This window comes from Pleurodeles waltl, chromosome 1_2 (genome assembly GCF_031143425.1).
Source record: "Pleurodeles waltl isolate 20211129_DDA chromosome 1_2, aPleWal1.hap1.20221129, whole genome shotgun sequence".
Taxonomy (NCBI): domain Eukaryota; kingdom Metazoa; phylum Chordata; class Amphibia; order Caudata; family Salamandridae; genus Pleurodeles; species Pleurodeles waltl.
This window is the reverse complement of record NC_090437.1, coordinates 396,402,229-396,429,437: the sequence shown is the minus strand read 5'-3', so window position 1 is coordinate 396,429,437 and position 27,209 is coordinate 396,402,229. Positions and strand designations below refer to the sequence as shown.

The window sequence follows — 27,209 nt, the reverse complement described above, 5'->3', positions numbered from 1 at the left end:
TCCTGCGTCAAAGGTGCCCATGGTTTTCGGTTCGACCTGCAAGAGAGGGGACACAACAGGACAGCTGGGCTACTCTCGGTGATGGCCTCTGCCGGAGTCCTGATTGGACTCCAGCAAGCTTTGGTTGCTGCAAGGGGTCCAGTATCCCAGGTATGCAGGACAGCTTTGGTAAATTCTGGTGTCTTCTTGCTTGGTAAGGAGACGGGTCTGTCCTCCTTCTGGGCGGCTGCTGTGTTGGTGGACCCGTGGCCAGCAGAACAGTGAACCACACTTTGCAGTTGGTGCCTGCAAGCTGCAGGCAAAGTGGCTCATCCACCCCAAGGGACATGCTGGTGGCTTTGCGAAGTGCTGGAGGCCCTTGAGGCTTTTGGAGGATGCACAGCTGCAAGATGAGTCGGGTTGCTTTGATTGTCGGTACAGTCGTAGGTATGTGGGATTTGGTGCCAGAGGTCCACTAGCAGTCTGCAGTTCTCGCTTCTTCAGGTCATTGCCCTCTTCTTTCTTTATTTCTTTTTTCCTTCAGTCAGCCAAATCAAATCTGCGGAGAGTGGGCATCACCCTGTCCCAGAATTCCTAATTCCACCAAAATCAGGACTGTGGAACCCTTCCTCCGTGGAGCACATCAGGCAGACCACCTTATGGTGTAACACGCCTACTTCATAACTAATTTCCCGCCTGTCCAGCTGCCAAATGGGCCTCAGGGCAGGGGGTGGCATCTCCCAGGTATGGGTAATGCCAGGTTCACATATCAAAGGCAGCAGGGACTTTGAAGTCTCTGGCCTTGGTATGCAGATTGACTAGCCATCCTGCTGGAGGCGGTGATAACACTTTCCTCCGGAACCAGCATTATTTCTAGCCTCTAAGAGTGCAGGCTTTCACCTCCAGGGGGTTAGAAAATAATCTGTGGTTGCAGGCTGGTCAGTACCAGTCAGCCAGAAGACTAGAGGACTAGTAAGTTTTTAGGAGGGCACGTCTCAGGTGCTTTCTGGGTGCATGTTACAATAAATCCAATACTGGCATCAGTATGGATTTATTAAGATGAGGTATTTGATACCAACCACCATAGGATTGAGTGGAGCCATTATGTTGCTGGGTAACTCTTATTGACCAGTGCCCAGTACGTATCTTAAGATGGCTTCCCTGTTCACTTGCAATGTCTAGTAATTGAACTAGACATCACAGGAGCATATCTGCTCATACAGATATGTTCCCATGTCAAATATAATGCACCCTGCCTTAGGGCTGTAATCCCTGCTGTAGGGGTGACACACATATAGTAGTTACAGTGACTTGGGCTTGGCACGCAGTGAATATGCCATGTTGTGTTTTCAGTCATGGCTTGCACCATGACACAGTCTGAAATGGCATACCTTGGGACCCCCCCCCCCGACTCATATTTCAAAATTAAGACCTTTTCTAGGATGGACAGCTGCAGTTTAGAGGCTAGAAAAACAATTCTTCTTCTCTTTTTTTTTTTTCTTTTCTTTTTTTAAAAATATTTAGGGGGTTATTCTAACTTTGGAGGAGTGTTAATCCGTCCCAAAAGTGACGGTAAAGTGACAGATATACCACCAGCCGTATTACGAGTTCCATAGGATATAATGGACTCGTAATACGGCTGGTGGTAAATCCGTCACTTTTCCGTCACTTTTGGGACGGATTAACACTCCTCCAAAGTTAGAATAACCCCCTAAATCCTTTGACTGAGGGTCTAATGGGATTTCTGCCCATTTTGCCCACGCAGATCAGAATAAAACTCCCATTCTGCCCCTACATGAGGTAGAACGACTGCTTTCTTTGTAAGCTTGGACCGTGCTGTCTGGAAAGCCAGTGTCTTGTCTCACCTAATGCTTTTTCATGACTTTCTTTTGATTTTTGTTTTTGCAAGCTGTTCATATAATTTGTGTAGTTTTACACTTGGAGTGGAAAAATGTGGTCTACCTTTTAATAAAGTTGATTTTTATTTTGTTTTACTTTCAGAATTTTACGATTATTTACATAAAGATGGGCTACCCTCGTTTACCAGTTGAAAAACAATGTGAGCTGGCTCCAATTCTTCTCACTGCAATGGAAGGCAGGCCTCAACCACAGCAAGATAGGTATGTTTACTGAAATACCTCGATAAGCAGAGTGACATCATAGATGGAGCCCTTTAGCATGAGATTGGCACATGTCTTTAATATAATGAAGGGCTTGATTAAAGTTGCTCATGTCAACAGCACCAGACATTGTTGTGCTTTTTGCCTGTGATAATCTTGCACTACGTAACTCAAACTGCATAATTGAAGTGGTGTACTGTTGTGGTGAATTATTTTTGAAAATATTAAGTGTGAAACCCAGACACACCGGCCACGTGGTTGGAACTTTTGGAATGCTTTATTTCCAGTCTTGTAATATTGTTACGCTGGTAGTTTCATCGATCTAATATGATTCTTTTAAATATTTTACTTGGTATTCCTGCGTCATATTTCGTGTTGGCGACCACATCCATGCAACCTTGGATTAAGTTTACAAAATGTTTTCGAAATAACCTTATGTGCTCGTTGATGCTTAGCAGCAAGACCAAGTTCTCCTTTATATATCTGACTGATGTTGTTGTAATTTGTTGCAAGTGCTTAATTAGACCTGGTGTTTGCAGGTAGCGCCCACTTGCACTCAATTTTGAGAACTGGCACATACAATGTTCCTCTGATTTTTACCCAGAGCCAATGAGAGAAAAAACACAAAAGTAAAGAAAGAGGAAGTGGAAAACTGAAAACAGTGACAAAGGTAGAACGCAGGGATGAAAAAGAACCTGCAAGAGTACCTTATTAGAGCAACTTCCTTAGTTAGCTTAGTAACAGAGGAATATATGTAGCCGCGTTGCTTACTCTTGTTGTCAGTTTTGCAATAATTGGCATTTGTTTTTCCACAGCCTAATGCATCTTCTCATACCCACCCTTTTTCATACGAAATATCCGGTTGAACCCTCCAAGGTTGGCGCCCCTTTTAATCTTGCAGAGAAACCAAAGACTGTGCAGCTACTGCTGGACTTTATGTTGGATGTTCTTCTAATGCCTTATGGGTAAGTGGAAGCAAAATGCTATAAAAGATTCTTCATAAGATATGCAGCAGTTATCTAATTTAGTATTTTCCATCATTACAGCGTGATGTGTGTGTGTGTGTGTGTGTGTATATATATGTTCGATGGCATGTGTAGCTGCAGATACACATGCTGTGCATATCCCGCCGTCTAGTGTTGGGCTCGGAGTGTTACAAGTTGTTTTTCTTTGAAGAAGTCTTTTCGAGACAAGATCGAGGGACTCCTCCCATTTCGGCTCCATTCCGCATGGGCGTCGACTCCATCTTAGATTGTTTTCTTTCCGCCATCGGGTTCGGACGTGTTCCTCTTCACTCTGTGTTTCGGTTCGGAAAGTTAGTTAGATATCGGAAAATTTGACGGTATTGTTTGTGTTCGGTATCGGGTTAGTTAACGCAGATCGGCACCGATTTTTGAAGAGCTCCGGTGGCCCTTCGGGGTTTCGATTCCCCGGTGGGGCCTGGTCGGCCCAACCACGTGCGTCTACAAGACTAATGGAACGGACCCCATTCCGCTTCTGCCCCGAATGCCACAACAAGTATCCTTACACAGATCAACATTTGGTCTGTAATTTGTGTTTGTCTCCCGAACACAAAGAGGATACCTGTGAGGCCTGTCGAGTGTTTCGGTCGAGGAAAACGCTGAGGGACCGGAGAGCAAGAAGGCTTCAAATGGCGTCGGCGCCGTCAGGACACCACGACTTGGAGGAAGAAGAAACCTTCTCCATTGCGGACTCTGACTCGGACGATGCCGAAACAGAACAGATGTCTAAAACCGTGAGTAAAACCGCCCCGGCCAAAACTCACGTAAAAACCATCAAAGCCCAGGGGACGCCACTGCTGACAGGCCATGGCTTAACCCAAAAAATCGGTGACAGTCCATCGGCACCGAAAAAGGGCACACATGTGTCAAAGTCATCCGACTCCGGTCGAGATACCAGCACAGAACAGACTCGGCCCCGAGACACTGGTTTATAACAATCTCGACTTGGAGATACCGGCACCCCAAGATCGGAACACCGAAATGCAAAAAAGTGGCTTCGGAGCCGAAAAGGACTGCTGAAAAGGTTCGATACCGAAACATCTGGCTTCGGAGCCGAAAGAAGTTCCTACACCGAGGAACAAGGGCTTTCCACACAAATGCAAAGCCATAAATTCGGGCAAGAGCTAGAAGCAGGGGAGCCATATTCTACACAGAGAAGGCTCCATATCCAAAATGAGACGGGGAAGATCAGAACTCTCCCTCCTATAAGGATGAAAAGGAAACTGGCTTTCCAAGATCAAGATAAACAACCACAGACAAAGGTGGCAAAACAAGTAACTCCGCCACCATCACCACAATGCTCACCGCAATCATCACCAATTGCTAGCCCACCCATGGTGCAGTCTCCAACGCACACAGGGATGAGCCTAGATGACCCAGATGCATGGGATCTTTATAACGCGCCTGTGTCAGATAACAGTCCCGACTGTTACCCAGCAAGACCATCACCACCTGAAGACAGTACTGCTTACACACAGGTGGTGTCCAGAGCAGCTGCTTTTCACAACGTGACACTGCACGCTGAACCGATTGAAGATGACTTTTTATTTAATACTCTGTCGTCCACACATAGTCAGTACCAGAGTCTTCCAATGTTACCAGGAATGTTGAAACACGCAAAGCAAGTATTTCAAGAACCCGTAAAAGGCAGGACCATCACTCCTAGGGTGGAGAAAAAGTACAAGCCTCCACCAACAGACCCTATGTACATCACGCAGCAACTGACACCGGACTCAGTAGTAGTAGGCGCAGCACGTAAAAGGGCGAATTCACACACTTCCGGAGATGCACCACCACCCGACAAAGAAAGACGCAAGTTCGACGCAGCGGGGAAAAGAGTGGCAGCACAAGCAGCCAATCAATGGCGCATTGCAAATTCACAGGCTTTGCTGTCAAGATATGACAGAGCCCACTGGGATGAAATGCAGCACTTTATTGAACATCTGCCCAAAGAATTCCAAAAGCGTGCACAACAAGTGGTAGAAGAGGGCCAAAGTATCTCGAATAATCAGATAAGATCGGCAATGAACGCAGCAGACACAGCTGCAAGAACTGTAAATACAGCGGTCACAATTCGGAGACACGCATGGCTACGCACCTCAGGATTCAAGCCCGAAATCCAACAGGCTGTGCTTAATATGCCTTTTAATGGACAGCAGTTGTTTGGGCCGGAAGTGGACACAGCTATCGAGAAGCTAAAAAAAGATACAGATACGGCCAAGGCCATGGGCGCGCTCTACTCCCCACAAAGCAGAGGCACTTTTAGGAAGACACAATTTAGAGGGGGGTTTCGGAGACAAACCACAGAACCCTCAACCTCACAAACCAGGCCCACATACCTGAGCCAGTATCAGAGAGGAGGCTTTCAGGGACAATACAGAGGTGGACAGTTCCCTAAAACTAGAGGGAAGTTCCAAAGTCCAAAGACCCCTCAAAACAAACCGTGACTTCAGTGTCACAAATCCCCAACACATAACACCAGTGGGGGGGAGACTAACAGATTTTTACCAAAATTGTGAGAAAATAACAACTGACTCGTGGGTCGTAGCCATCATCCAACATGGTTATTGCATAGAATTCCTACAATTCCCACCAAATGTGCCTCCAAAAACACACAACATGTCCAAACAACACATGGATCTATTACAGCTAGAGGTCCAGGCGTTGTTACAAAAAGATGCAATAGAACTAGTACCCAAACATCAGAAAGGAACAGGGGGTTTACTCCCTGTACTTTCTCATACCCAAAAAGGACAAAACTCTAAGACCCATATTAGATCTCAGAACACTAAATCTTTACATCAAATCAGATCACTTTCACATGGTGACACTTCAAGACGTAATCCCCTTGCTCAAACAACAAGACTACATGACGACATTAGATCTCAAGGATGCATATTTCCATATACCCATACATCCTTCACACAGGAAATACTTAAGGTTTGTAATCCAAGGAGTACATTACCAGTTCAAAGTGTTACCATTCGGGATAACAACAGCACCAAGGGTATTTACAAAATGCCTTGCAGTAGTAGCGGCACATATCAGAAGACAGCACATACACGTGTTCCCGTATCTAGACGATTGGTTGATCAAAACCAACACACAAGAACAGTGTTTTCAACGCACAAAATACGTCATAGAAACCCTTCACAAACTAGGTTTTTCACTAAACTACCAAAAATCACACCTACAGCCGTGTCAAATACAACAATACTTAGGAGCAACAATCAACACAAAAAAAGGGATTGCCACTCCAAGTCCACAAAGGGTACAAGCATTCCAAAACGTAATACAAAGCATGCACCCAAACCAAAGGGTCCAGGTAAAATTAGAGATGAAACTACTAGGCATGATGTCCTCATGCATAGCCATTGTCCCAAACGCAAGATTACACATGCAGCCCTTGCAACAGTGCCTAGCAACACAATGGACACAAGCACAGGGTCAACTACAAGATCTAGTGTTGCTAGACCGCCAAACACACACCTCGCTACAATGGTGGAATCATATAAATTTAAATCAAGGGTGGCCTTTCCAGGACCCAGTGCCTCAATACGTGATCACAGCAGATGCTTCTATGGTAGGGGGTGGAGCACACCTCAACCAACACAGCATCCAGGGACAATGGGACACTCAGCAGAAACAACTTCACATAAATCAGCTAGAACTACTAGCAGTGTTTCTAGCGTTGAAAGCATTTCAACCGCTAATAGCCCACAAACACATTCTTGTCAAAACAGACAACATGACAACAATGTATTACTTAAATAAACAGGGAGGCACACACTCATCACAACTGTGTCTCTTAGCACAGGAAATTTGGCATTGGGCGAGTCACATTCACCTAATAGCACAATACATCCCAGGAGTTCAAAACCAGTTGGCAGACAATCTCAGTCAAGATCACCAACAGATCCACGAATGGGAGATTCATCCCCAGATACTACAAACTTACTTCAAAGACTGGGGAACACTGCAAATAGACCTATTCGCAACAAAAGAAAATGCAAAATGCCAAAACTTTGCATCCAGGTACCCACAGCCTCACTCCAAGGGCAATGCGTTATGGATGAGTTGGTCAGGGATATTTGCTTATGCTTTTCCCCCCTCTCCCACTCATTCCGTATCTAGTAATCAAACTGAGTCAAAACAAACTCAAACTAATACTAATAGCACCAACTTGGGCACGACAACCTTGGTACACAATACTACTAGACCTGTCAGTAGTGCCTCATATCAAACTACCAAACAGACCAGATCTGTTAACTCAACACAAACAGCAGATCAGACACCCGAATCCAGCATCGCTCAATCTAGCAATCTGGCTCCTGAAGTCTTAGAATTCGGACATCTAAACCTCACACATGAATGTATGGAGGTCATCAAACAGGCTAGAAAACCTACTACAAGACATTGATACGCAAATAAATGGAAACGATTTGTTTATTACTGTCATAATTATCAAATTCAACCATTACACGTGTCCGCTACACACATTGTAAGCTACTTACTACACTTACAAAAATCTAAGTTAGCTTTTTCATCCATTAAAATACATCTCACAGCAATTTCAGCTTATCTGCAAATTACACATTCAACTTTACTATTTAGGATCCCAGTCATAAAAGCTTTTATGGAGGGTCTAAAAAGGATCATTCCACAGAGAACACCACCAGTTCCTTCGTGGAACCTCAATATTGTATTAACGAGACTCATGGGTCCACCATTCGAACCCATGCACTCTTGTGAAATGCAATACTTAACTTGGAAAGTAGCCTTCCTAATAACTATCACATCTCTCAGAAGAGTAAGTGAAATACAAGCCTTTACCATACAGGAACCCTTTATACAAATACACACACATAAAGTGGTTCTACGTACAAATCCCAAATATTTGCCAAAAGTTATATCACCGTTCCACTTAAACCAAACTGTGGAACTCCAAGTGTTTTTTCCACAACCAGACTCTGTAGCTGAAAGAGCATTACATACATTAGACATAAAAAGAGCTCTAATGTACTACATTGATAGAACCAAACAGTTTTGCAAAACAAAACAATTGTTTGTAGCTTACCAAAAACCTCATACCGGAAATCCAATATCCAAACAAGGCATTGCCAGGTGGATAGTGAAATGTATTCAAACCTGTTATGTTAAAGCCAAGAGAGAACTGCCTATTACACCGAAGGCACACTCCACTAGAAAGAAAGGCGCCACAATGGCCTTTCTAGGAAATATACCAATGACAGAAATCTGTAAGGCAGCCACATGGTCTACGCCTCGTACATTCACTAAACATTACTGCGTGGATGTGTTAACAACACAACAAGCCAGAGTAGGACAAGCAGTACTAAGAACTTTATTTCAAACAACTTCAACTCCTACAGGCTAAACCACCGCTTTTAGGGAGATAACTGCTTACTAGTCTATGCACAGCATGTGTATTGCAGCCACACATTTCATCGAACGGAAAATGCCACTTACCCAGTGTACATCTGTTCGTGGCATGAGATGCTGCAGATTCACATGCGCCCTCCCACCTCCCCGGGAGCCTGTAGCTGGTGTAAGTTGATTAAAATTAAACTCGTACATTTGTAAATTTGTCAATATAATACTTTTAGTCACATTATGTACATACATACTTACTCCATTGCATGGGCATTATTACTATATACACTACTCCTACCTCCCCCTCTGCGGGTGTCCCTCGATCTCGTGACTCGAAAAGACTTCTTCGAAGAAAAACAACTTGTAACACTCCGAGCCCAACACTAGATGGCGGGATATGCACAGCATGTGAATCTGCAGCGTCTCAAGCCACGAACAGATGCACACTGGGTAAGTGACATTTTCCATATATGTATGTATATATTTTTTTAGACCTCCGTTAAATACTCTGTGAATGGATTTCTCAAACTTGTGATCTCCAGTGTAATTGGAGAAAGTTGTTCCTGGGTTCTTGCAGCAAAGTAGCAAGTAGCGTCTGAAGATGTTGCCTTATGTTCAACATGTCTAAATCTCTTGCAGTAAAACTTCAGATTTCAAAGATAGTTACATTTTATGCCACATTTAACTGAGTATACTAAATAGTGTATACACGTGGTCCTGCCAACCTTCAAATGCATATAGAAACCTGCCCAATTAGCTTTCATGTGTGTGCAGCTGCATACATACCTGTGCTTGGATCCATGCTTGCCATCATACATTGGCCTACGCCTGGGTTTTCTGCCTTTCTCTGCATGTTTTCTTGCCTGCTGGACTTTGTGCGTACATGCATGTATTATTTGGTTTGGTGCAAATACAAGGGTTGCTTTTCACCGTGGATGTCTGTTGACATGGCCATAGAATCCTGCATAGAAATATCACTTTGTGGTTGACTGGCCGTGTGTATGGATGTGTTTTAGTGCCCCTGCTTGTGTGCATACACTTCTGTGTCAAGATAATTCTTTGTACTTTATGCTTGGATTACTTTGACATAATAATTTTTTTTTTTTTTTTTTTTAAATGTATGCAGTTCGATTTTTTTTTTTTTTTTATCAGTGCTTTGGTGCAGGAGCGTGGAACTCTGCTTTCATTTGTTTATGCATAGTGCCTGGTTGACTCAGGTTCCAGCAAAATACAGCTTAGAAATTTCTCACTGGTATCCTCACAATCTGTCTTCCCTCTGTATTCGCTGAACTGCATTGTATTTTTCTCTTTGCTGTGCAGTGAGTCTGCTGTCCTGGTGGCTCCCTAACAATTCAGAGTGTAGTTTTTTAGGGCCTTTCACCAGTCTTTACCAATTCACAACAGTATGTAGCGATATCCAGCTGCTTCTGTTCAGGTATTCCATGTATCTGTTGCTCTATCCCTGCAGCTCTGTGGCCTGCTTCATTGTCACGTGGTGTTAGCAAAGCTTCAGCAATGTCAGAGGGTTCGCTTTCAGGGTTTTGCACTCATCATCCTTGCCTAAAGTCTGTGTGTGTGACTGATGTGGTTTAATTTGTTGGTGCTGCCAATTCAGTGATGCCTGAATTCAGTTGACTTCTCAGTCCACATGGCGTGCGGATGTGCCCATATTGTAGAGATCGCTGAGCTTTAAGTGCAAATACACAGTTGTTTTCATCTGTTTCTCTGTGCATAGAGATTGTTTGCTTCCCTCCCCCTGTATACGTCTCAGCTTAGACGTTTCACAACATTTTTGTGATTTGGGCCCAAAGTATGTTTTCATTTTTTACTAAAATGTGATTATTTTAGACTGATGATGACCGGTTTTATTTTGGTTTTACCATTGTAGGTTTATTTCTGGTGGTGTTGGAGTAGTGATGTTGCTTGAAAGTAAAAAGTGTGGGGAGCCGGAATTCTCCCTTTTAGTCGATTAAAACGAATGATTATTTTCAGTGAATTGCTGAGAATTTCTCAGATGGGGCTGGAGATTCTTTGGGGCGAATGAACTAAAGAAACGTGCCTTGGTTTTGCTGCACAGCACTGGACATCTGTGAAGGCCGTATCTACACTCTTGATTGGCTGTCCTGTGTTCGGAGTCCTAATGAGAACTGTATGCCTCCATGCAAGTAAACTTTTTTCCTGGCAGTAGAACAGATGACCACTCTTTACTGCGAGTTCCCGAGGTCTGTCATGTTTTCACTGCTGCAAACACTTTTCTGCCTTTAACTATGGTGTGGGGTTTAACAGCTTTTAAGACTTTATTCATAGGGGACTTCTGCTGAGCAGAATGGCAGTGTCCATGCCATAACATTAATATTGCCTCCTCTAATAACACTCAGCAATTCCGAGTTTGAGAAACTCTTTCGCTCTGTTTTATTTCAAATTCTAAGATCGTGTGTGAGACTAAGGTGCAGGCACTGCAAGTCACGTCTTACACGTCTGTCTGGCTGAGGGCCTGGACAATAATTTCATTTGGCAACGAGTACTAATGCATTCGTTGCATTTTTTACACTTCCGAAGTTTAAACCTTTAGATGAGGCAGAGCTTTCAGAAAAGTGTAGGAGATGACTTTATTCGTGTTTTTAAGAGGTTAAATACAGACCAGTGCTCTTTGGTATCAAGGCAAATTGAATAATTAAGAAATGCATAGCTTCCGCTGACACGTGCAGCCATTTCTCCTTGTTATTTTCACAGCTTTTACTTGCCAGTTTTGTGGGTTTTTTGTCAAATATGTAATTTTCTGTAAATTAATTAACAGAAAACCACAGTTCATCTGTCCGAGTATAATCTCTTTTAATGTTGAAAGGGAATGTATAACACTGATTCTCCTTCCGTAGGAAACAAAATGTTAAAGTTTTGTATATATGTATGTGTGTATAAATAAATGTGTGTGTGTGTGTATATATTTATATTATATATATACACAGATCCACAAATGACTTGCGATAAGAAGAATAAACATGAACTCAGCAGCATGAAGCAAAGTAATTTAATAAAGTTCCATAGTCACCAACAGCCAACCCTTTTAAAAAAAAAATTTTTTAAGCAAAATAATTTTATAAAGTTCCATAATCACCAACAGCCAACCCAATGCGTTACGGCGTATCACGCCTTGCTCTTGGGTAAACTGTACTGTGATTCCTTTCCTAAACACCCTTTGTGAAATTGGTAAAAATAAACGAAGGACCAAAAACATCAAACAAAGCTATGAATTTGGGGGCCATCTTGAAACATGTTTTTTCTTTTTTTCTTCTCCTATTCTTATGGTCTGACTGTCATTCTCTCATTTCAGACAATTCCACCAATTGATGATATGTTATCGAAATTCATGGTTGTAATTATACGTCCCAACCTGAAAAACATTTCCCCATCATATTATCATGTTAATTTCTAATTTCTTACTATTCTCAATATATCCCAGTGTTCTTCTCTCTTTACTTACATTTCCACAAATTATTTGTTATCATATTATATGATTATACTTTCAAACTCCAAATTTTCATCCATCATTTTTCAAAATTCCAACAATGTTGGATTGTTCTTTTCATTTTTAGTATACTGGTTCCCCAAAATCCCGCCTCAGTGACTTTCTAAGTCACACGATCTATGCTCAACTGCCCAAGTGGACCCTACCATAATAAACATTGCTAATCTTGCGGATCTGCATTTTTATCTCTCCAAATAGGCATCAGTAGCACAGTTTCTGTCTCGGCTCTTGAGCAATACTGTCCATTTTGCAGTGGAGGCTGGATATCAGGAACTAATTCCCAATTGGATCACAGCAAGCCGTCTGTCTAATTTGTCCATTAATTCTGTGTATACATATATAAGGGCATCAGAAAAAGGCAACATAAAGGAGAGAAGATGTCCAAAATTAAATAAGAGAATATAGAACATGACAAAAGGAATTGTGTAAATAGAAATCAAATAAAATACACAAAGTGAAAGAAGAGAGAAACAACAAAATAACTGTTAGTAATTACACCAGTTATACGATGGTCCATCCCACATATAATAATAGTTAAATCTCACTTAAAACCTAAAAAAATCTAATTAAAAACCTCAGATTGAAATAAATATACAACTAACAAATTCAGAAGAGACCACAGGGTTCTCCCTGATGGACTTCCAACTCCTCATCCTTGTTTAACCCGTACGGAGTCTTTGTATTTAGGGATATTATGTAATGAGACTCCAATTCCCTGTTACCCCTCGTTTCAGTTTCAAAGGAGGTATCCTGTCAATGATATAAAAACTAAGTTTAGACTCATCTCTATTGTGCTCTTGGTTGAAATTCCTTGCCACTGGGTGATGAGTATCAACCCGAGTTATTGCTCTCATGTGTTCTAATATACACGTTCTGGTGGCATGTATGATTTCTGCCAATATATCACATTCTACATGGACATTCTAAAACATATATTGTGAAGTCACTAGAGCATGTCAGGTGCGTCATCATGTTTATCATTGTGTCAGTGAGAGCTGATTTATATTGTGTTCTAGCACTACTGTTTCTACAAGCTTTTCAACTGCCACAGGGATAAAAGCCATTTTTAAATTTGTTGGTCTTCTCTTAGCCTATATCACTTTTACTCAGTTTTTCCCTCAGTGACCATCCTTTTCTAAAGGTAACACTGGGGGAGTCATCAAGGGCTTCACGCAGTAGTGCTTCACTTTTTTGGCCAATGTGCATCAAGTATCCCTTTAATCTCACGGGCTTTATTAGAGAAGGTGGTAATAAACCTACCTTTCTCTCGTAGGGGATTTCCATGAATAGTTCCGTCCGCCTCGTGGGGCCCTGGAGCACTTTTTCATAATATCTTCTTAAATGTTGATGTTCGCCTTACTTCAGGAAGGCCTGCAAAGTCACTTAAGAATGTCAATATGTAGCCTAAAGGAAACGGCTACAGAGACCAAAAAACTAAAAAGGTTGAGCTCAATGCTCCAGGTTCCTGTCAGCAGGAGCCGGAAAAAAGAACTAAGGTAACTACCTCACTCTAGGCATGATGGGATACTGGAGGTCTGTCTGTTCTGAAAGACACAGTCTGCTTTTTTTCTTCATTTATAATGGCAGCCTATGGGCTACACTGCCCTGCACTCCCGTCATCCTTATTCTGCATTACAAAAAGGTTTGTGAAGGATTTTTTCTGCAAAAAGTTTCAACTCTTTCATTCTTTGAACGGATGTGCCTTGGTATATGGCCCTTTTTGAAGGCAGACAAGATGAAGAATTTTGGACTCTGTAGCTGTGTCCTTTAGGCTGAATATTTATGTTAAGTGACTTTGCAGGCCTTCTTGAAGTAAGGCGAACATCAACACTTAAGAAGATAGTTTGAAAAGTGCTCCAGGGTCCCCGCAGGCGGGCAGAACTATTCAACGTTTATGACTATCCTGGAAATACCCCTACGAGAGAACTGGAGTTACAGGTAAGAAACTATACCTTCTCTTCTCCTTCCTTCTCACGTATATGGTTCAGCAATTTGTCCCTTTTTCTCAATTCTGGTTTAGACCTGGCTGCTTTCACAATGCCAGCTTTATAATCACTCTCCATGAATCTTTTGTCTATTACTGCACATTCTGCCTGGAAGGATAGATTGTACTGTAATTCCTCCTAGCTCTTAGGAATTCCCCATATGGGATACTATCAATCAATTTCCTGGGGTGACCACTGGTAGCATGCAACAATGTATTCCCTGATGTAGGTTCCCTAGTAGTTAATTCCTTATCTTGAGCTCTAACCAGAACATCCAAAAATTCATCCTCACTACAGTCAATATGAGCTGTTAACTGGATGTTGCAATCATTATCATTCAACTCTCGTACAAACTGATTGGCATCTTGTATTCTACCTCTCCAGATCACAAAAATGTCATCAATATATCTCAGCGACAACACCACATTGGCTTCAAATTCCTGTATCTTCTCTGATATTAGCTTCTCGCACCAACCCATAAATAGGCAGGCAAAACTCGGTGCAAAGCAGGGTTGGCTGTTGGTGCCAGTTGGTGGTTATGGAACTTTAGAACTTTATTAAATTACTTTGCTTCATGCTGCTGAGTTTGTGATTATTATTCTTATCAGAAGAATAATTTGTGGATCTGCAGATTTACATGAACCACCATCATTTGGACTTGCGATGTCCGGAACAGCAGTGAATTATTGTGTGTGTGTGTGTGTGTCGCTGACACAAATATATATATGTGTGTGTGTGTGTTTGTGGTGTGTGTGTATGTGTGTGTATATATATATATATATATATATATATATATATTTGTGTCTAAATGCTGGGATTGTGGAAGCAGGGGTTCTGTCCTTGGAAATCAATGACTAGTTGTAATATTAATTAATCCATTAATTAACCAAGAATTTAACTTTTTTTTTTTTCTGTTCCAGATTTGTGCTACCTGAAAGTCACACTCGGCAGAATACACAGTCCGCACAAGGTTCTCCACAATCTAGTGTGACTGGAGGATTAGGAATCCCTCAGCCACCTCCCGGTTTAAGTTTTCAAGCTGCAAAACGGGTGATTGGCGAAAGCCCATGGACGGCTGAAGAGCTAGAACAGGTAATGCACCCCCCTGGAGTCTACTTCACTTGACTTGGAGTTGACTTGATAGTACATTGAAAAGTTAATATAATAATATAAAGTTTATGCTTATAAAATGCTTAATCCTTCATGTTTGTTAACTTGTACGTTTTTTTTAATAGAATATATAGACTTTGTGCATGTGTGATCGGTGCATTTCCTGACCAACAACACTTGCTGACAGGAAATGTAGAGCTACCTACCTCGTGTGTTGGGTTGCATATATGTGAAGGGTTTGTAAGAGTTTCCAAAACTTAATATGCTTATCAATACAAAGGAAAGCTAATGAAAAGTGATTGGTTAATTTGAAATTACAAAAGACTTGTGAATGATATCCTGTTTTAAAATGGCTTCTACTGTAAGCACCTTTTAACTTTTAAGGAGTGGTTTTTTTTCTTGGTATAGGAGCTCATGAAACAAAGAAAAGAAAGCAACTTTTACTAATTGCAATATACCAGAATTTTAACACCTCGCCCACCCGGGTTGCCACTTGGCCTCTTTTATACTGGCATGAGCAGTATTTTAATGCCCCTGACAGTAAAAAAAAAAAAAAGAAATAGAAAAAAATCACTGAAAGCCGGTATTTTTTCTCCTTACAAGTACAGACGTTAAACAATAAATGTAGGAAAAAACACTTTGAAAAGTGTTCTACAGCTGCTTTAATGACCATGAGCGCTGACTGATATTTAAAGTAAACAAAGACAGGAAGGCCATTTTATAATACGGATCATTTCAAATAAAGTTCTACTTAAGAATCATTTCTGGGCCTTTGGTCAATTATAAAATGTGAACAGATGGCTTTTAGTTTTCTCTGGGAAAAGTGGCAGTTCTCCTCCCTCACACTCCTTCTCCTAACACGAGCATAACCTTTCCTTATAACCTTTCCACATTGTACAAAATCAGCTATAAATCCAATTAAGTAATCCATCTGAAACCTTCCCAAATCGATCTAATTTTCAGTACACTTATAAACATTTCTCAAAGGCCCCTGTGTGTGTTACATCATGTCAGTCCATTATCTAAAATGACCTCCAGTGCCTGATTCACAGGGACTTAAAATGCTCCTGTCATTCATCGGGTCTGGCAGTCTTTACTGACTTTTTGGATTTGGTGTATTGGAAGAGTCACCACGCCCACAGGACAGAAGCCTTCGAAGATTGGGCTAATGTGTGACCCAGCATTTCATTTATTGTGCAAAAACTACCAAAAACTACTGAATCTGGAGCAGTCCTAGAATATCCTTAGATAAGTGCCTCCAGCTCTGCACACTCCCAACTGGCTTCAGATGGCTTCTCATCTCTTCTATGGAGTTTAACCTGATAGCAGTAGGTATGGTTTACACAATTGGTTTGTACTGGTGTCCACAGGGCCCATGGTCGTGCCAATACTATATCCTACAAGACATCCTCAGGTATGGAGAGAACCAGATGTTCCTCCAACACTCTCTTTAGACCTATTGGTGCAAAATTATTTACCATGCAAAGTGAACATAAAAACAGGTAAAGCAGGGTGCTCAGTGAACAGGCCAGGTGGGTGGGGGACAGGTTGCTGATGAGTCACCAGCTGCAGAGGGACTTGTAGGATGAGAAAATGTGAAGGGAATCTTGGTATGATTGGGAAGGAGGTCAAAGGAAAGTGGTAAATGAGAGGCGCAGTTAAAGGTGGGAAGAATGGCAGACAGAGAGTGGAAGCTTTCAAGCAGCACAGAAAAGCAGGAGAGCAGGAGCTATGCTAGAGATCTGGGCTTAAATGCCAGGTGGGTATTACAAGTGTATCAGACTTCAGATGGTCTGAAGGGGCTGGGAAAGAAGTTGCAAACGCGGGTGATTGAGTTAGCTTTGTTTGTTGCTGCACTTAATGTAAGCAATGGTTTCCAGAGTGGGGCAGCTGACAGGATTCCTTTTTTTGCTAACCAATTTTTAATTGTTTTGTGTAAATTTATAATGGGTCACAATTACAGATCCAGTAAGCACGGGCCTAACCAACCCCGTTCGCACACACCCCTTATAGTACATTCATATTGTGCAAAGCAAAGGTAGTATCACCATAATCGGACAATCCACTCCATTATTATAGTTCAGTGTCCAATCCTGCATCATCTGACAATTTAGACCAGACCTTAGGATGTTTTCGGGGGCATTCTCATGCCACGTACCTGGTCATTCCATCTGGATGCTCAGGTCGACCCCTGGCCTCCACCTCGACATTGCAGGAGGGCCAGATGCCTTCCAGTGTGTCGCAGTGTCCCTTTTAGCGACCAATAGATCTGTAACCAGCAAAGCCTTATCTGCATGGGAGCCCCCAACCGCCTCATCCACCCCAAATAGGACTACAAGTGGGGAGAGGTCCAGGGTTTGATCTAGCACCCTAGAAAGCTCATCCAGGATCGCCTTCCAGTAGTGTGCTATGAATGGGCATAACCTGGCCACATGGAAGAAGTCAGCCGGTGAATAGGAGCAGCGTTTACACAGCTGACAGGATTCTTATTGGAACAATGGATGTAGTAGGACTCTTGGAACTGTTGAAAGCACGTTACATGATGGAAAGAGCTAGTGCTGTTTAACTAATGAATCTAGCATCCTTGGCTGAGAGATGTGCATGTTCCTTGATGTGTTAGACTGGAAGGGGGTGATGAGTGAAAAGCAATGGGAGCAGCACCTCTAATGGAAGCAGTGAGTAGAGAAGGTGGTTGGGAAATTTTACCAGGTTTGTTAGTATTTTGTCGGCTGCCCTTGTTGAACAGGGACAAAATATAATCCGGCTGGGGTCATGTTAGGAGAATTAAAAACCTTTTGGGTGATTGCTTCAAGGTTGCAAAACCAACCACACATTGAGCAGTTCAGCATATCACTGCTAACTTTAAAGCATTTTCTCTGGACAGATTGGAAGCATTCATATTTGGGACATGTTGACTAGTGTCTGACCTCTGGAACAGTGTACAAATTACTTTATCTCCCTGTGCCTCCCTTTGTAATATATAAAACACCTTTATAGAGTTCTTTCTAATGTTGTTCTCATTATGTTCCTGCCCTCTGCCTGTCACATTTTACTCCCTCAATTAATCCCGCTCTATGTAGTGCATATCTTGTTTTAAATACTGTATTTTCAAATGTTCCCTGGAAAGCGCTTTACCACTGAAGCATGGGGCAAGGTTCTTCCTACATTATATATGTTAACACCAGCATCTTTCTTTTTATTTTTTTAACTGAACTTTACTGTCTTTATGTTAATCTTGCTTGACAGTGTAAATTGGGGATAGTGAAGTTCATTGAGGCTGAACAGGTGCCTGAAGTGGAAGCTGTCATCCACTTGGTGATTGCTTCGAGTGACACCAGGCACAGTGTGGCAACTGCGGCTGACATGGAGTTGAGAAGCAAACAAAGGTAAGGTCTTTAGTTTCTGCATCTGTGTTCTGTTGCTTTCCGATTCATTTCCATCATGTTTAAATCTAAACAGGCTTGCTTTTTGGCAGTGGGTTATTTAAATTCCTAGTTCTGTCAGTTTTTTTATACATAAAAATTTAACAATCGGGACCAATGTTCTTCTCGATTCTGGTGTAGATCAAACTTACTCTTGATTAGTTTGGACCCACTTTATTAAAGAGTTGTTTCCACTTCACAAAACTATTTATAAAAATGCATTTTATATTATTTTATATTTTTCGATTTTGAAACTCTTTGCTATTGATCAACAACACAATAAATGTGATCTCTTTGAGTTGGCTTAAATGTGAGTATTTTGGCATAATTCAGTGGGACCGAGAAGAAGTTGGTTGCATCTCAGTAATAAATATGATTAAAAATACAAGTGTTATTAGTCTTGACAGTAGCTTGTTACCAATATTTTGTCTGCTTCAGGGTTTCAGAGTTTGAATGAGCAATCTGTTGAGAAATGGTGGTGGGGAGGCACAATAGGTAGGTTTATTTGAACAATTATTAAGTAATTTCTGAATTCGCTTAAATATCTAATCCCCATTAGTTTCATTAACTAGTCAATACTGTGTAAAAAATGTTTAAAGTGTCAAAAAATGTCAAGAGTAATTAAATGGATTTCTTTCCCTTTATCCCCAGCCTCATTGACTGGAATAATCCTGCAATTGTTAATAAGATGTATAAAGTGTATCTGGGAGACATTCCTCTGAAAACCAAAGAGGTAAGTCTTTCAGCAGTAACTGGTCCAGACATGGGGCTAGTTTGTGTGATAATTATTTTTACTGCTCCAGCGGGACTTGAAGGGTATTTGTTGATGACTGGGAATTGAAAACAAATATGGGATGGCATTCTGACATCGGATTTCCTCAAAATCCCCCACCTCGACCTGGGACCCTTTTAACTTCTCAAATAGCTAATTTTCCAGTTGTTCATTTGGCCTGAGATGCTAATTCTTACTTACTCGTGAACGGGGCAGAAAATATGTTGCCATGCATTAAACCAATTATGGCACCATTTCACTAAAGATGTAAAAAAGGTGAAAATAGATATAATTTGGTGATATACTTACTTCTCCCTGGAATCATCCCGAAACACCCTTAATCTAATTTGAGCAGGACAAGAAAAATGTAGTGATTTAGCGGCCATTGTGGGAGGCGGAAAGCTGCTGCTTTTGCGTTGGTAAGTGGACATGTGCATAGCAATGAGTTGCTTGCAAAATAGAGTGGGGTTGCTGAAAGGGAATGGGGACCACACACTCTTCCTTCTCTTCTCGACATTATTATAGATGTCCTTCCCCTTCCATAACACTGCTTTCCTAAATAGCTTTTACAGATCAGTTTGTGTTCGTGTTATGCTAGAGCTGTATGGTGTAGTTGAATTATTTATTTAACCCGTTTTCGATAGATAGCCTGCACTTAAGCAGTGTTAGTGTACTGCTTAAAGAACAAGAAGCTAACAATTTAGGCATAGCAGTAAGGATTCAGATACAAAGAAGTAGTTAACTGGTATGCAAATGTTGCAGAATCAAATTCGAGTAGGGAAGATGGGGAAAAATATTTTTAGTAGTTTACTAAAATAGGAGGTTGGGTTGCGTTCTTAATAATAACTGTGGACTGTTCCATAGTTTATCTGCACCACAGGTGAAAACGATTTTCAGAACTTGGGGGGGGGGGGGGGGGGGGGGGGGGGGGGTTACATTTTTGGAGTTTCCAATTGTTGTAAATCTTTTCTATTTTGTATGTAGTAATTATTTCAAATGTTTTTGATACTAGTTTATTTGGTGTTTATTGCTGATGGTGTATTAACCATCCTTTGTAAAGAAAATGACAATGCATGAAAGACGGCTGTGAAGATCTTGTACCAATACTCCTTACAATTTTACAAGCTTCTCACGATTGGATGTTCCGAAATGGGTGCACACCTGCATGCCCTGGATACTCAAAAGTTAAGAATATTTTTTGATGGTGTGCGGCGTCTGGGCAGCAGTTGCTATTTACATGATAGCTGCTCATAGATCAATGAAGTGCATATATAGTTTGCCCATGCAAACATTTACTATATCTTCTAGGGAATTATGCATCTGATATTTGCAATTTCTGTAAAAAAAATTATATCCACTGAACTTAGTTTTGTGGCAACAGAATGGAAACGTGCAGGGCTGAAAGGGAGCATTAGGAGTATAATCATAAAGGAAACTAGAGAAGAAAGCAGTGAACTGGAGAAGAATAGTTTGCTGGTCAAATGTTTATACATAAACATTTAAAAAAAAAGTGATCCTGCCATCATGAATAGAGCAATCTTTCATCCATAGCCATTTTTATATATATATATATATATATATATATATATATATATATATATATATATAATCTCTGACAGTTCTAATAGTATTAATGCATTATAGAACTTTAAAGGCTAAACGTTTGTTATGTGATCAAAGGACGAGTGCCACCTAATTTGGCAAGAACAGAGCGTTTTCCCATTGTGGTAGAGTTGCCAGTTTTGTGATGCTGTATGTTAGTGCCCAGATTAAGAGTTACTTTTCATTGCAAAGTTCACAGAAACTAGTTGCATTAAATATTTATTTTGTGGTGGTAAGACTGTTCACATCAGCGTTCTTTTGTTTGACAGGGTAGTCCACTGAAACCAGAATTGAAACGGGATCCAGTCGGCACCCGGGTTAAATTAAAGATTATCCCTCATCTCCTGCGTTCCAGACTGGCTGCTGAGACTTTTCCTGCCAATATCCAGGTATTGTGAAAGAAATGTAAGAAGCATAATGAGGTTTTGCTTCTATGCTATAAGTAGGAAGTTAAAACATGATTTCTGAAGGATACTTCTTACTGCAGATTCCTCACCTGTTCAATATCGCCAGGTGCCAGATTAGATCCAGAAACATTTCATAGCTACTTCTCACCTTGCTGCCAGAAGCAATACCGGAGTTAAATTATAAGAGCTATATGGCGGCCATGATGATGTAGTGGCATCAGTTCCCCTTTTTTCTGCGCAGTTAGATGCAGCTCTTTTATTTAGTTTTTTTCACGTTTTTCCTGTGTTTTTCACGAATATATTCTCTCACATTTTCTGTACAGTACATAGGGATGTCACCACCAATGAAGTTTGGCTTTAAACCTGGTCTTGTTTGCAATGAACAGATGTCCATTTCAGATCTCCACAAGGTCTGTATGTGGTGCCTGGAATTGAAGGTCATGTGGCAACTGCTGCATCATACACACCATAGCCATCAAAGAGCATAAGGCCAAATCTTTTATTGCCTGTGCCCATGACGAGCATTTTGCTTGTGGCTGGTCAAGGTTGTGTTCCTCTCCTTCGTCAAAATCATAGAGCGAACACGAAACACAATGACAACTCCCCTCACAACCAATCAGTCAAGAGGTTGGTCACCTCAAAGCACTGCATGCCCCTCACCAGCTCTCAGAGTCCTCCTTAGATGTGAACTAGTGGATGTCCATCCTCAGAACTTCCCCTGTGAAACTGCCCACTGCGGTGCCTGACACTGGTCCTGTTCCAGGCCTGTCCTGGGCCCTTTGCCGCCTCTTCTGTTTACTGCACCGATGCCATCATGTGCTGCATTTCAGGCTCCGTGAGCCAGTATGGATCATTTTCTCAGTGACTTGATGGCGCCGATACTGCTGGCCAAGAAGGGCTCCATTAGCCCCAGTCTTGCAGGTGAAGGAGTCGGGAAGGTTCGTTTTTGGGCGCTTTACCACTGCATCTAGTCAACTGCAGCATGGGACGCACCTGGGCAAGACCGGGCCAAGAGTAGGCTCGTCTGTGCCCTTTAGAGCCATGAGCATGCTGGGCTGTGCCAACTCTCTTTGCTTTTTCTTTTTGTCCTAAGTTGTAACTTTTTCCTTTCACTTTTGGCATCAGGATGAAGAAAAAGCATTCCCTTGCAATGTAAAGGGCTTCAGGTAACACTTCCACCTCAGTTACTAACCTTTTAACCAGTGCAACGGGGATCATTGATAAAGAAATTAATACAATTGAAGAGAGACTTGTAATTATTCATCGGACCTCAACAGCTTTACAAAGTAATTTACCATTGAGTATTTCACCTAGGAGGTATATTGGGGCTGTCGCAGACATTGTGAACAATGATTGTGTGCAAAATAATTATCAATCCATTACTCCCATCTCGCTGTCTGATTCATTTTCCCAATCATCTCCTAAGAGCAAAAAGACACCCTGCTCTACTTCTAGTGTCCCAAAAAATAGTATAGAGGGTGGAACTGTAGCTTCTGATGAATTGTTTAACCAGCCCATTAAAAAAGTTTAGAGCTTACCCCCACATCCTGTCAACCCAGGGGTTCTTAGTGCTCTGCTGGCCTCCATGCATGCTTTAGAGTCTCTAATAAAACACTCTGAAGATTCATTAATTTTGATGCTAGCACTGGTGGAAAAATGGACTGCAGCTGCTTAGAACTACTGAAGTCCATTGCTATTTCTAGCTCTGTTAGACTGCATCCAGCAGTTCGCCACCCCTTCATTACAAATGCCACCCACAAAAAGCAGGTTACACAATGGGGACTCTGTAATAGTATTTTTCCGTCACTCACTACTATTATCGATAACTTAGTTTTACTATCAGACAAGAAATCAATGAAAGGTCTGCATTCCGCTGTAGCCAGTGTGGTGTGTAAATTGTGAGATCTTCCTCTGGAAGCTGTCTCTTTTGTTGTGGTTCTGACAAATGTCCCTTAATTTGTTCAGCCAACCCTCAAGACCTTGGAAAATGTGAGGAATAAATCAGTCCATTTTGTGGGCAAGAAAACAGGAGTGACTGAGGACCTTTTTATGATATCAAAGTGGTCAGGATGGTAAAGTGAGTTGGCAGGGGGTTGAAGTATTTTTTGGTGACTGTAGTTATGTCCTTAAAGGCACATAGACTGGTAGATACTATTTACGTGAAACCTGGACACCAGATATTTCTCCTCATCAGATCACTGCTTTGCCACTTGACTATTTCTATCGCCCGGAAGCATTAAACAGATGTACTAGACCACCTTCTATTGTACCTCACCACCAGTCAGAGGAAGCTTATCCAGGGGGTTCACTTACAACCGTTTTGCACCTTTGGCTTCATTGGAAGTTGTGGATTCATTCAGTGAGAGTGTAGAGATGGATGGTTCATTTAATGACTTAGTGGTCCCTGGAGATGGGTCACCAATATCGCTCCCTGCATGCCCTTGAGTAGCATCAGGACTTCAAATGCCCTTTCATCTGATTGCTTTGGACTTTCATCCTACTCCTAATTTAGAGCCAGAGGCCCATTATGTCAACCTAAATGTAGAATTTTATTTTGGAATGTGGTATTGTTACACTCTAAAGTTCTTATTCTGGATTGGTATGATTTTATTCCCGATATCCTACGTTTTCAGGAAACTTGGGCAAAAGAGCGTTTTTATATTAATGGTTTTATGACAATCCACACGTCAGTGGAACCTTCTCCGGCAGCAAAAGTGAAGGGGGGTTTGTCTATTTACATTTCCAGTTTCTGCCTGCATTTTGAAATCGGTTGCTAATTTCCTCTATAGTCAAATTATTGTGACTAAAATTGATCATAAGTTTAGTTTTCTTCATGTTAACTTTTATAATAATGCATTTTTGTATGATATACTTAATGTACTTTCTCAACTGGATCATGAACTTGAAGCTATATGCCACCTCAAGGAAAAAGAGGTTTTTGATCCTGGGGGTGGCAATTTTTAATGCTCATTTATGTCAGCTGCCACCCAAAATGGTTTCCAGTATGGTGGATATACATTATATGGGTCAATCCCATTTTACCCACAATGCCTGTGCGGCCAAGATGAATGATTTGATGTTTAAATATAATTTTATTTTTGCTGATGAATTGTGCCCCCTCCTTTTAATTGTACATGTAACGATAGAGGTACCAATATTGTTATTGGTTAAATTCTCTAAAAAAATACAAGTTTAATACATTATTATATAATTTCACTACTCACTCATTTTCGATGAGTGATAACAACACCCAGAGCATTAATAGATCAGGCTGGTTTGATTCTAAGTGCTGAAAGGCCCATAGGCAACTCAAAGCAACTCTTCTTAAATGTTTTATGTGTACCTCTGAGGTCAAGTCATGCCAACAAGACTACAGTTGGGTGGCGAAAGAGAGGAAAAAACAGTTGAACGCTGCATGAGTCACTACTCACAGCAAGAAATAGTAAGGACTGCTCAGCCATTTGGTGTATAATGAATGGCCCTCTTTTAAAGGACGAAGCTGCCTCCCGATTAGATACTGCTATTAATGAAGCTGACTGGGTGGCTTATTTTTCAGTGATCTACTCTGCCCCTGAATTAGTACCCTTGAACTGGACTATATCACTGTTGAGGAGCTACTAGGAGATAATTTCTTATTAACATTTCCTCTCTTCAAAAGCATGAGGTCTTTGTACATAACTTTCTCATTGATGAGAGACTGGGACAGCTCTGCATTACTGAATCTTGGTTGTCTGCTTTGTCTAAATCAGTTATAGAAATGTCCCATCCTTCTACCTATAAGATGCTAAACCTTAACCTCGCTAATGGTTAGAAGAGGGGGCATTGCAGTCATTTACAAACACACCTGTACTTGTTCCACTTTTCTGGCAATTGTCTTACTTGAAGCAGAAGAGTTGGGCTTCTGTCTTTCATTGCATGCTCTGCTCAGCAGTCTGTGGGGGGCATTCTGATTTAAAGACCTCTAGTACCGGCAGGTCCCTTCTTGAATCCTCTCAATGAGGTAATCTCTCATGCACTTATGCCTTTTTCCCATTTGGTCCTCCATGACTTTGTGGTCTAACTGTTTGTAGACACACCTCTAGAAAGGTATTGTTTGGCATCTATTCTGAGGTAAGGAATCTGTTGCTAGAAGTCTTATCAGATGAATAAGTTACTCACCTTCTGTAATACTTTATCTGGGAAAGACTATGGCCCTCATTACAACCTTGGCGGGCCGGCGCGGGAGTGCGGCCGCACTCCAGCGGGGTCTATTATGAGAAACCTGGTTTCTGCCCGCCGGCCCAGCGGGGATCTCGGCTGCAACACGAGAGCCGGCTCTAAATGGAGCCGGCGGTGTTGTGGCTGTGCGACAGGTGCAGTTGCACCCGTCACGCTTTTCACTGTCTGCATAGCAGACAGTGAAAAGCTCCAATGGGGCCGTGGCAGTGGCCCTCTACACTGCCCTGCCAGTGACCAGGCTCTTACCACCATGAAAAGGCTGGCGGGAGGGGGACTCGGCAGCGCTACCCTGGGGGATTTACACCTCTGGGACCAATGTGGCGGGAAACCGCCAGCCCCGGCAGTGCGGCCGCAGCGATTCCACGGCAGTCGTAATTCCCCTGAAGCACCGCCAGCCTGTTGGCGGTGCTTCCTCCAAAACAGGGTTGTAATGACCCCCTATATGTAGCTACATATTCCTTACCTACCCTTCCATCCTCCCAGCTCCACAAACTGATTTCTCCACATTGGGTGATGCTTGTAGGTCCTTAGTGTCTGCCAACTGGTCCATCAGAGTTCTCTTGTTATCTTGTGGCTTCTGGTGTGGAAATGTCACAAAAAGAAACTGATGTCAGTGTGCTGTGGCTGCCCCTTTATAGGCACTGTGCATGTCACTTCCAGCGTGTACCTTGCCACCGATGCGGAGCTGAACTACCCACCTACCCGTATGCATAGATACTGCTCAAGGTTTTCCAGATCCAGTGTGATGCCAGGGGATTATTCTAAGCTAATGAATTGACAGCTAGATAGAGCCTCTACCAGATAAGGTGCTATCGAAGGTAAGTAACATGTTCCAATCCTCCCTGTATTCCCTGACTGCACTCCCCAAACTTGCCCCGGGATGTGGGAGAGAAATATTTCCCTCTCCCCTTCACCTTGCTAAAGGGCAAGGTAGCTTTAAAAATAAAAAAAATAAACCACTGCATCAAGCCACTGCCCTAATCCTCTATGGCTTACAAAGTGCTGTGGTACATGGAGGAGTGGGGCAGTTGACACCTACTTTTGCATCCTGTTTGCTCTACGCAACAGGGTACGGAAGCTGGTGCTACCTCATGTGTCATGGAGTAACAGATCAGCTAGAAGTGGGCCATACACCCAGTCTGCAAAAAGGGGCGAACAGCACATCACTACATCCTTTATACCCCTGTAGCATTGTGCGCACCATGAAGAAGCGGTGTGCTAAAAAAATAATCTGGTGGTCAAATTCTCTATATATGTGCTGCATCGTTTATGTCCATGCATTTGAGGACTCCAGTGTGGTTTAGTGGTAGGCCTCATCATTCTCCATGTGGTTGAGAGTCTGTGTTAGGCTTTTTTTAGGTGCAGCACTTATATTCAGTTGGTCAGTCCCTGGTGTTTGTGGTGTTCTCCTACTGCCAACACCTTTCAACCGCTGTAAGCCCTAATCAGTACGTCTCAAGATTCTGGTGTGTGACCCTCTTCAGCCACTGTGAGCGCTTCAGCTCACTGTCCCGCCAGATGGGCTTTCACCTTATAAACTCTTGTGCTTTAGCACTGCTTGTCCCTCTGCACAACTTCATCTTAACTGCTGAGGCAGTATCTCCCGTCTCAGGTTATAATGGATCACTTGGAGGATCCTGTCCTAGCCAGCTCTT

At 42.0% G+C, this 27,209-nt stretch overlaps 1 protein-coding gene across 2 annotated transcripts in view; it reads left to right on the top strand.

Moving 5' to 3' along the window:
* Window positions 1-27,209, top strand: part of ECPAS (Ecm29 proteasome adaptor and scaffold) — a 790,558-nt gene that overhangs the window by 86,245 nt on the left and 677,104 nt on the right. For both annotated transcript variants that reach the window (XM_069240017.1, XM_069240008.1), the window contains exons 4-9: window positions 1,981-2,099; window positions 2,915-3,064; window positions 14,944-15,115; window positions 18,380-18,519; window positions 19,207-19,288; window positions 21,199-21,318. In XM_069240017.1, coding sequence (XP_069096118.1) covers window positions 1,981-2,099; window positions 2,915-3,064; window positions 14,944-15,115; window positions 18,380-18,519; window positions 19,207-19,288; window positions 21,199-21,318 — 783 coding nt within the window. The remainder of the gene's footprint in view (window positions 1-1,980; window positions 2,100-2,914; window positions 3,065-14,943; window positions 15,116-18,379; window positions 18,520-19,206; window positions 19,289-21,198; window positions 21,319-27,209) is intronic.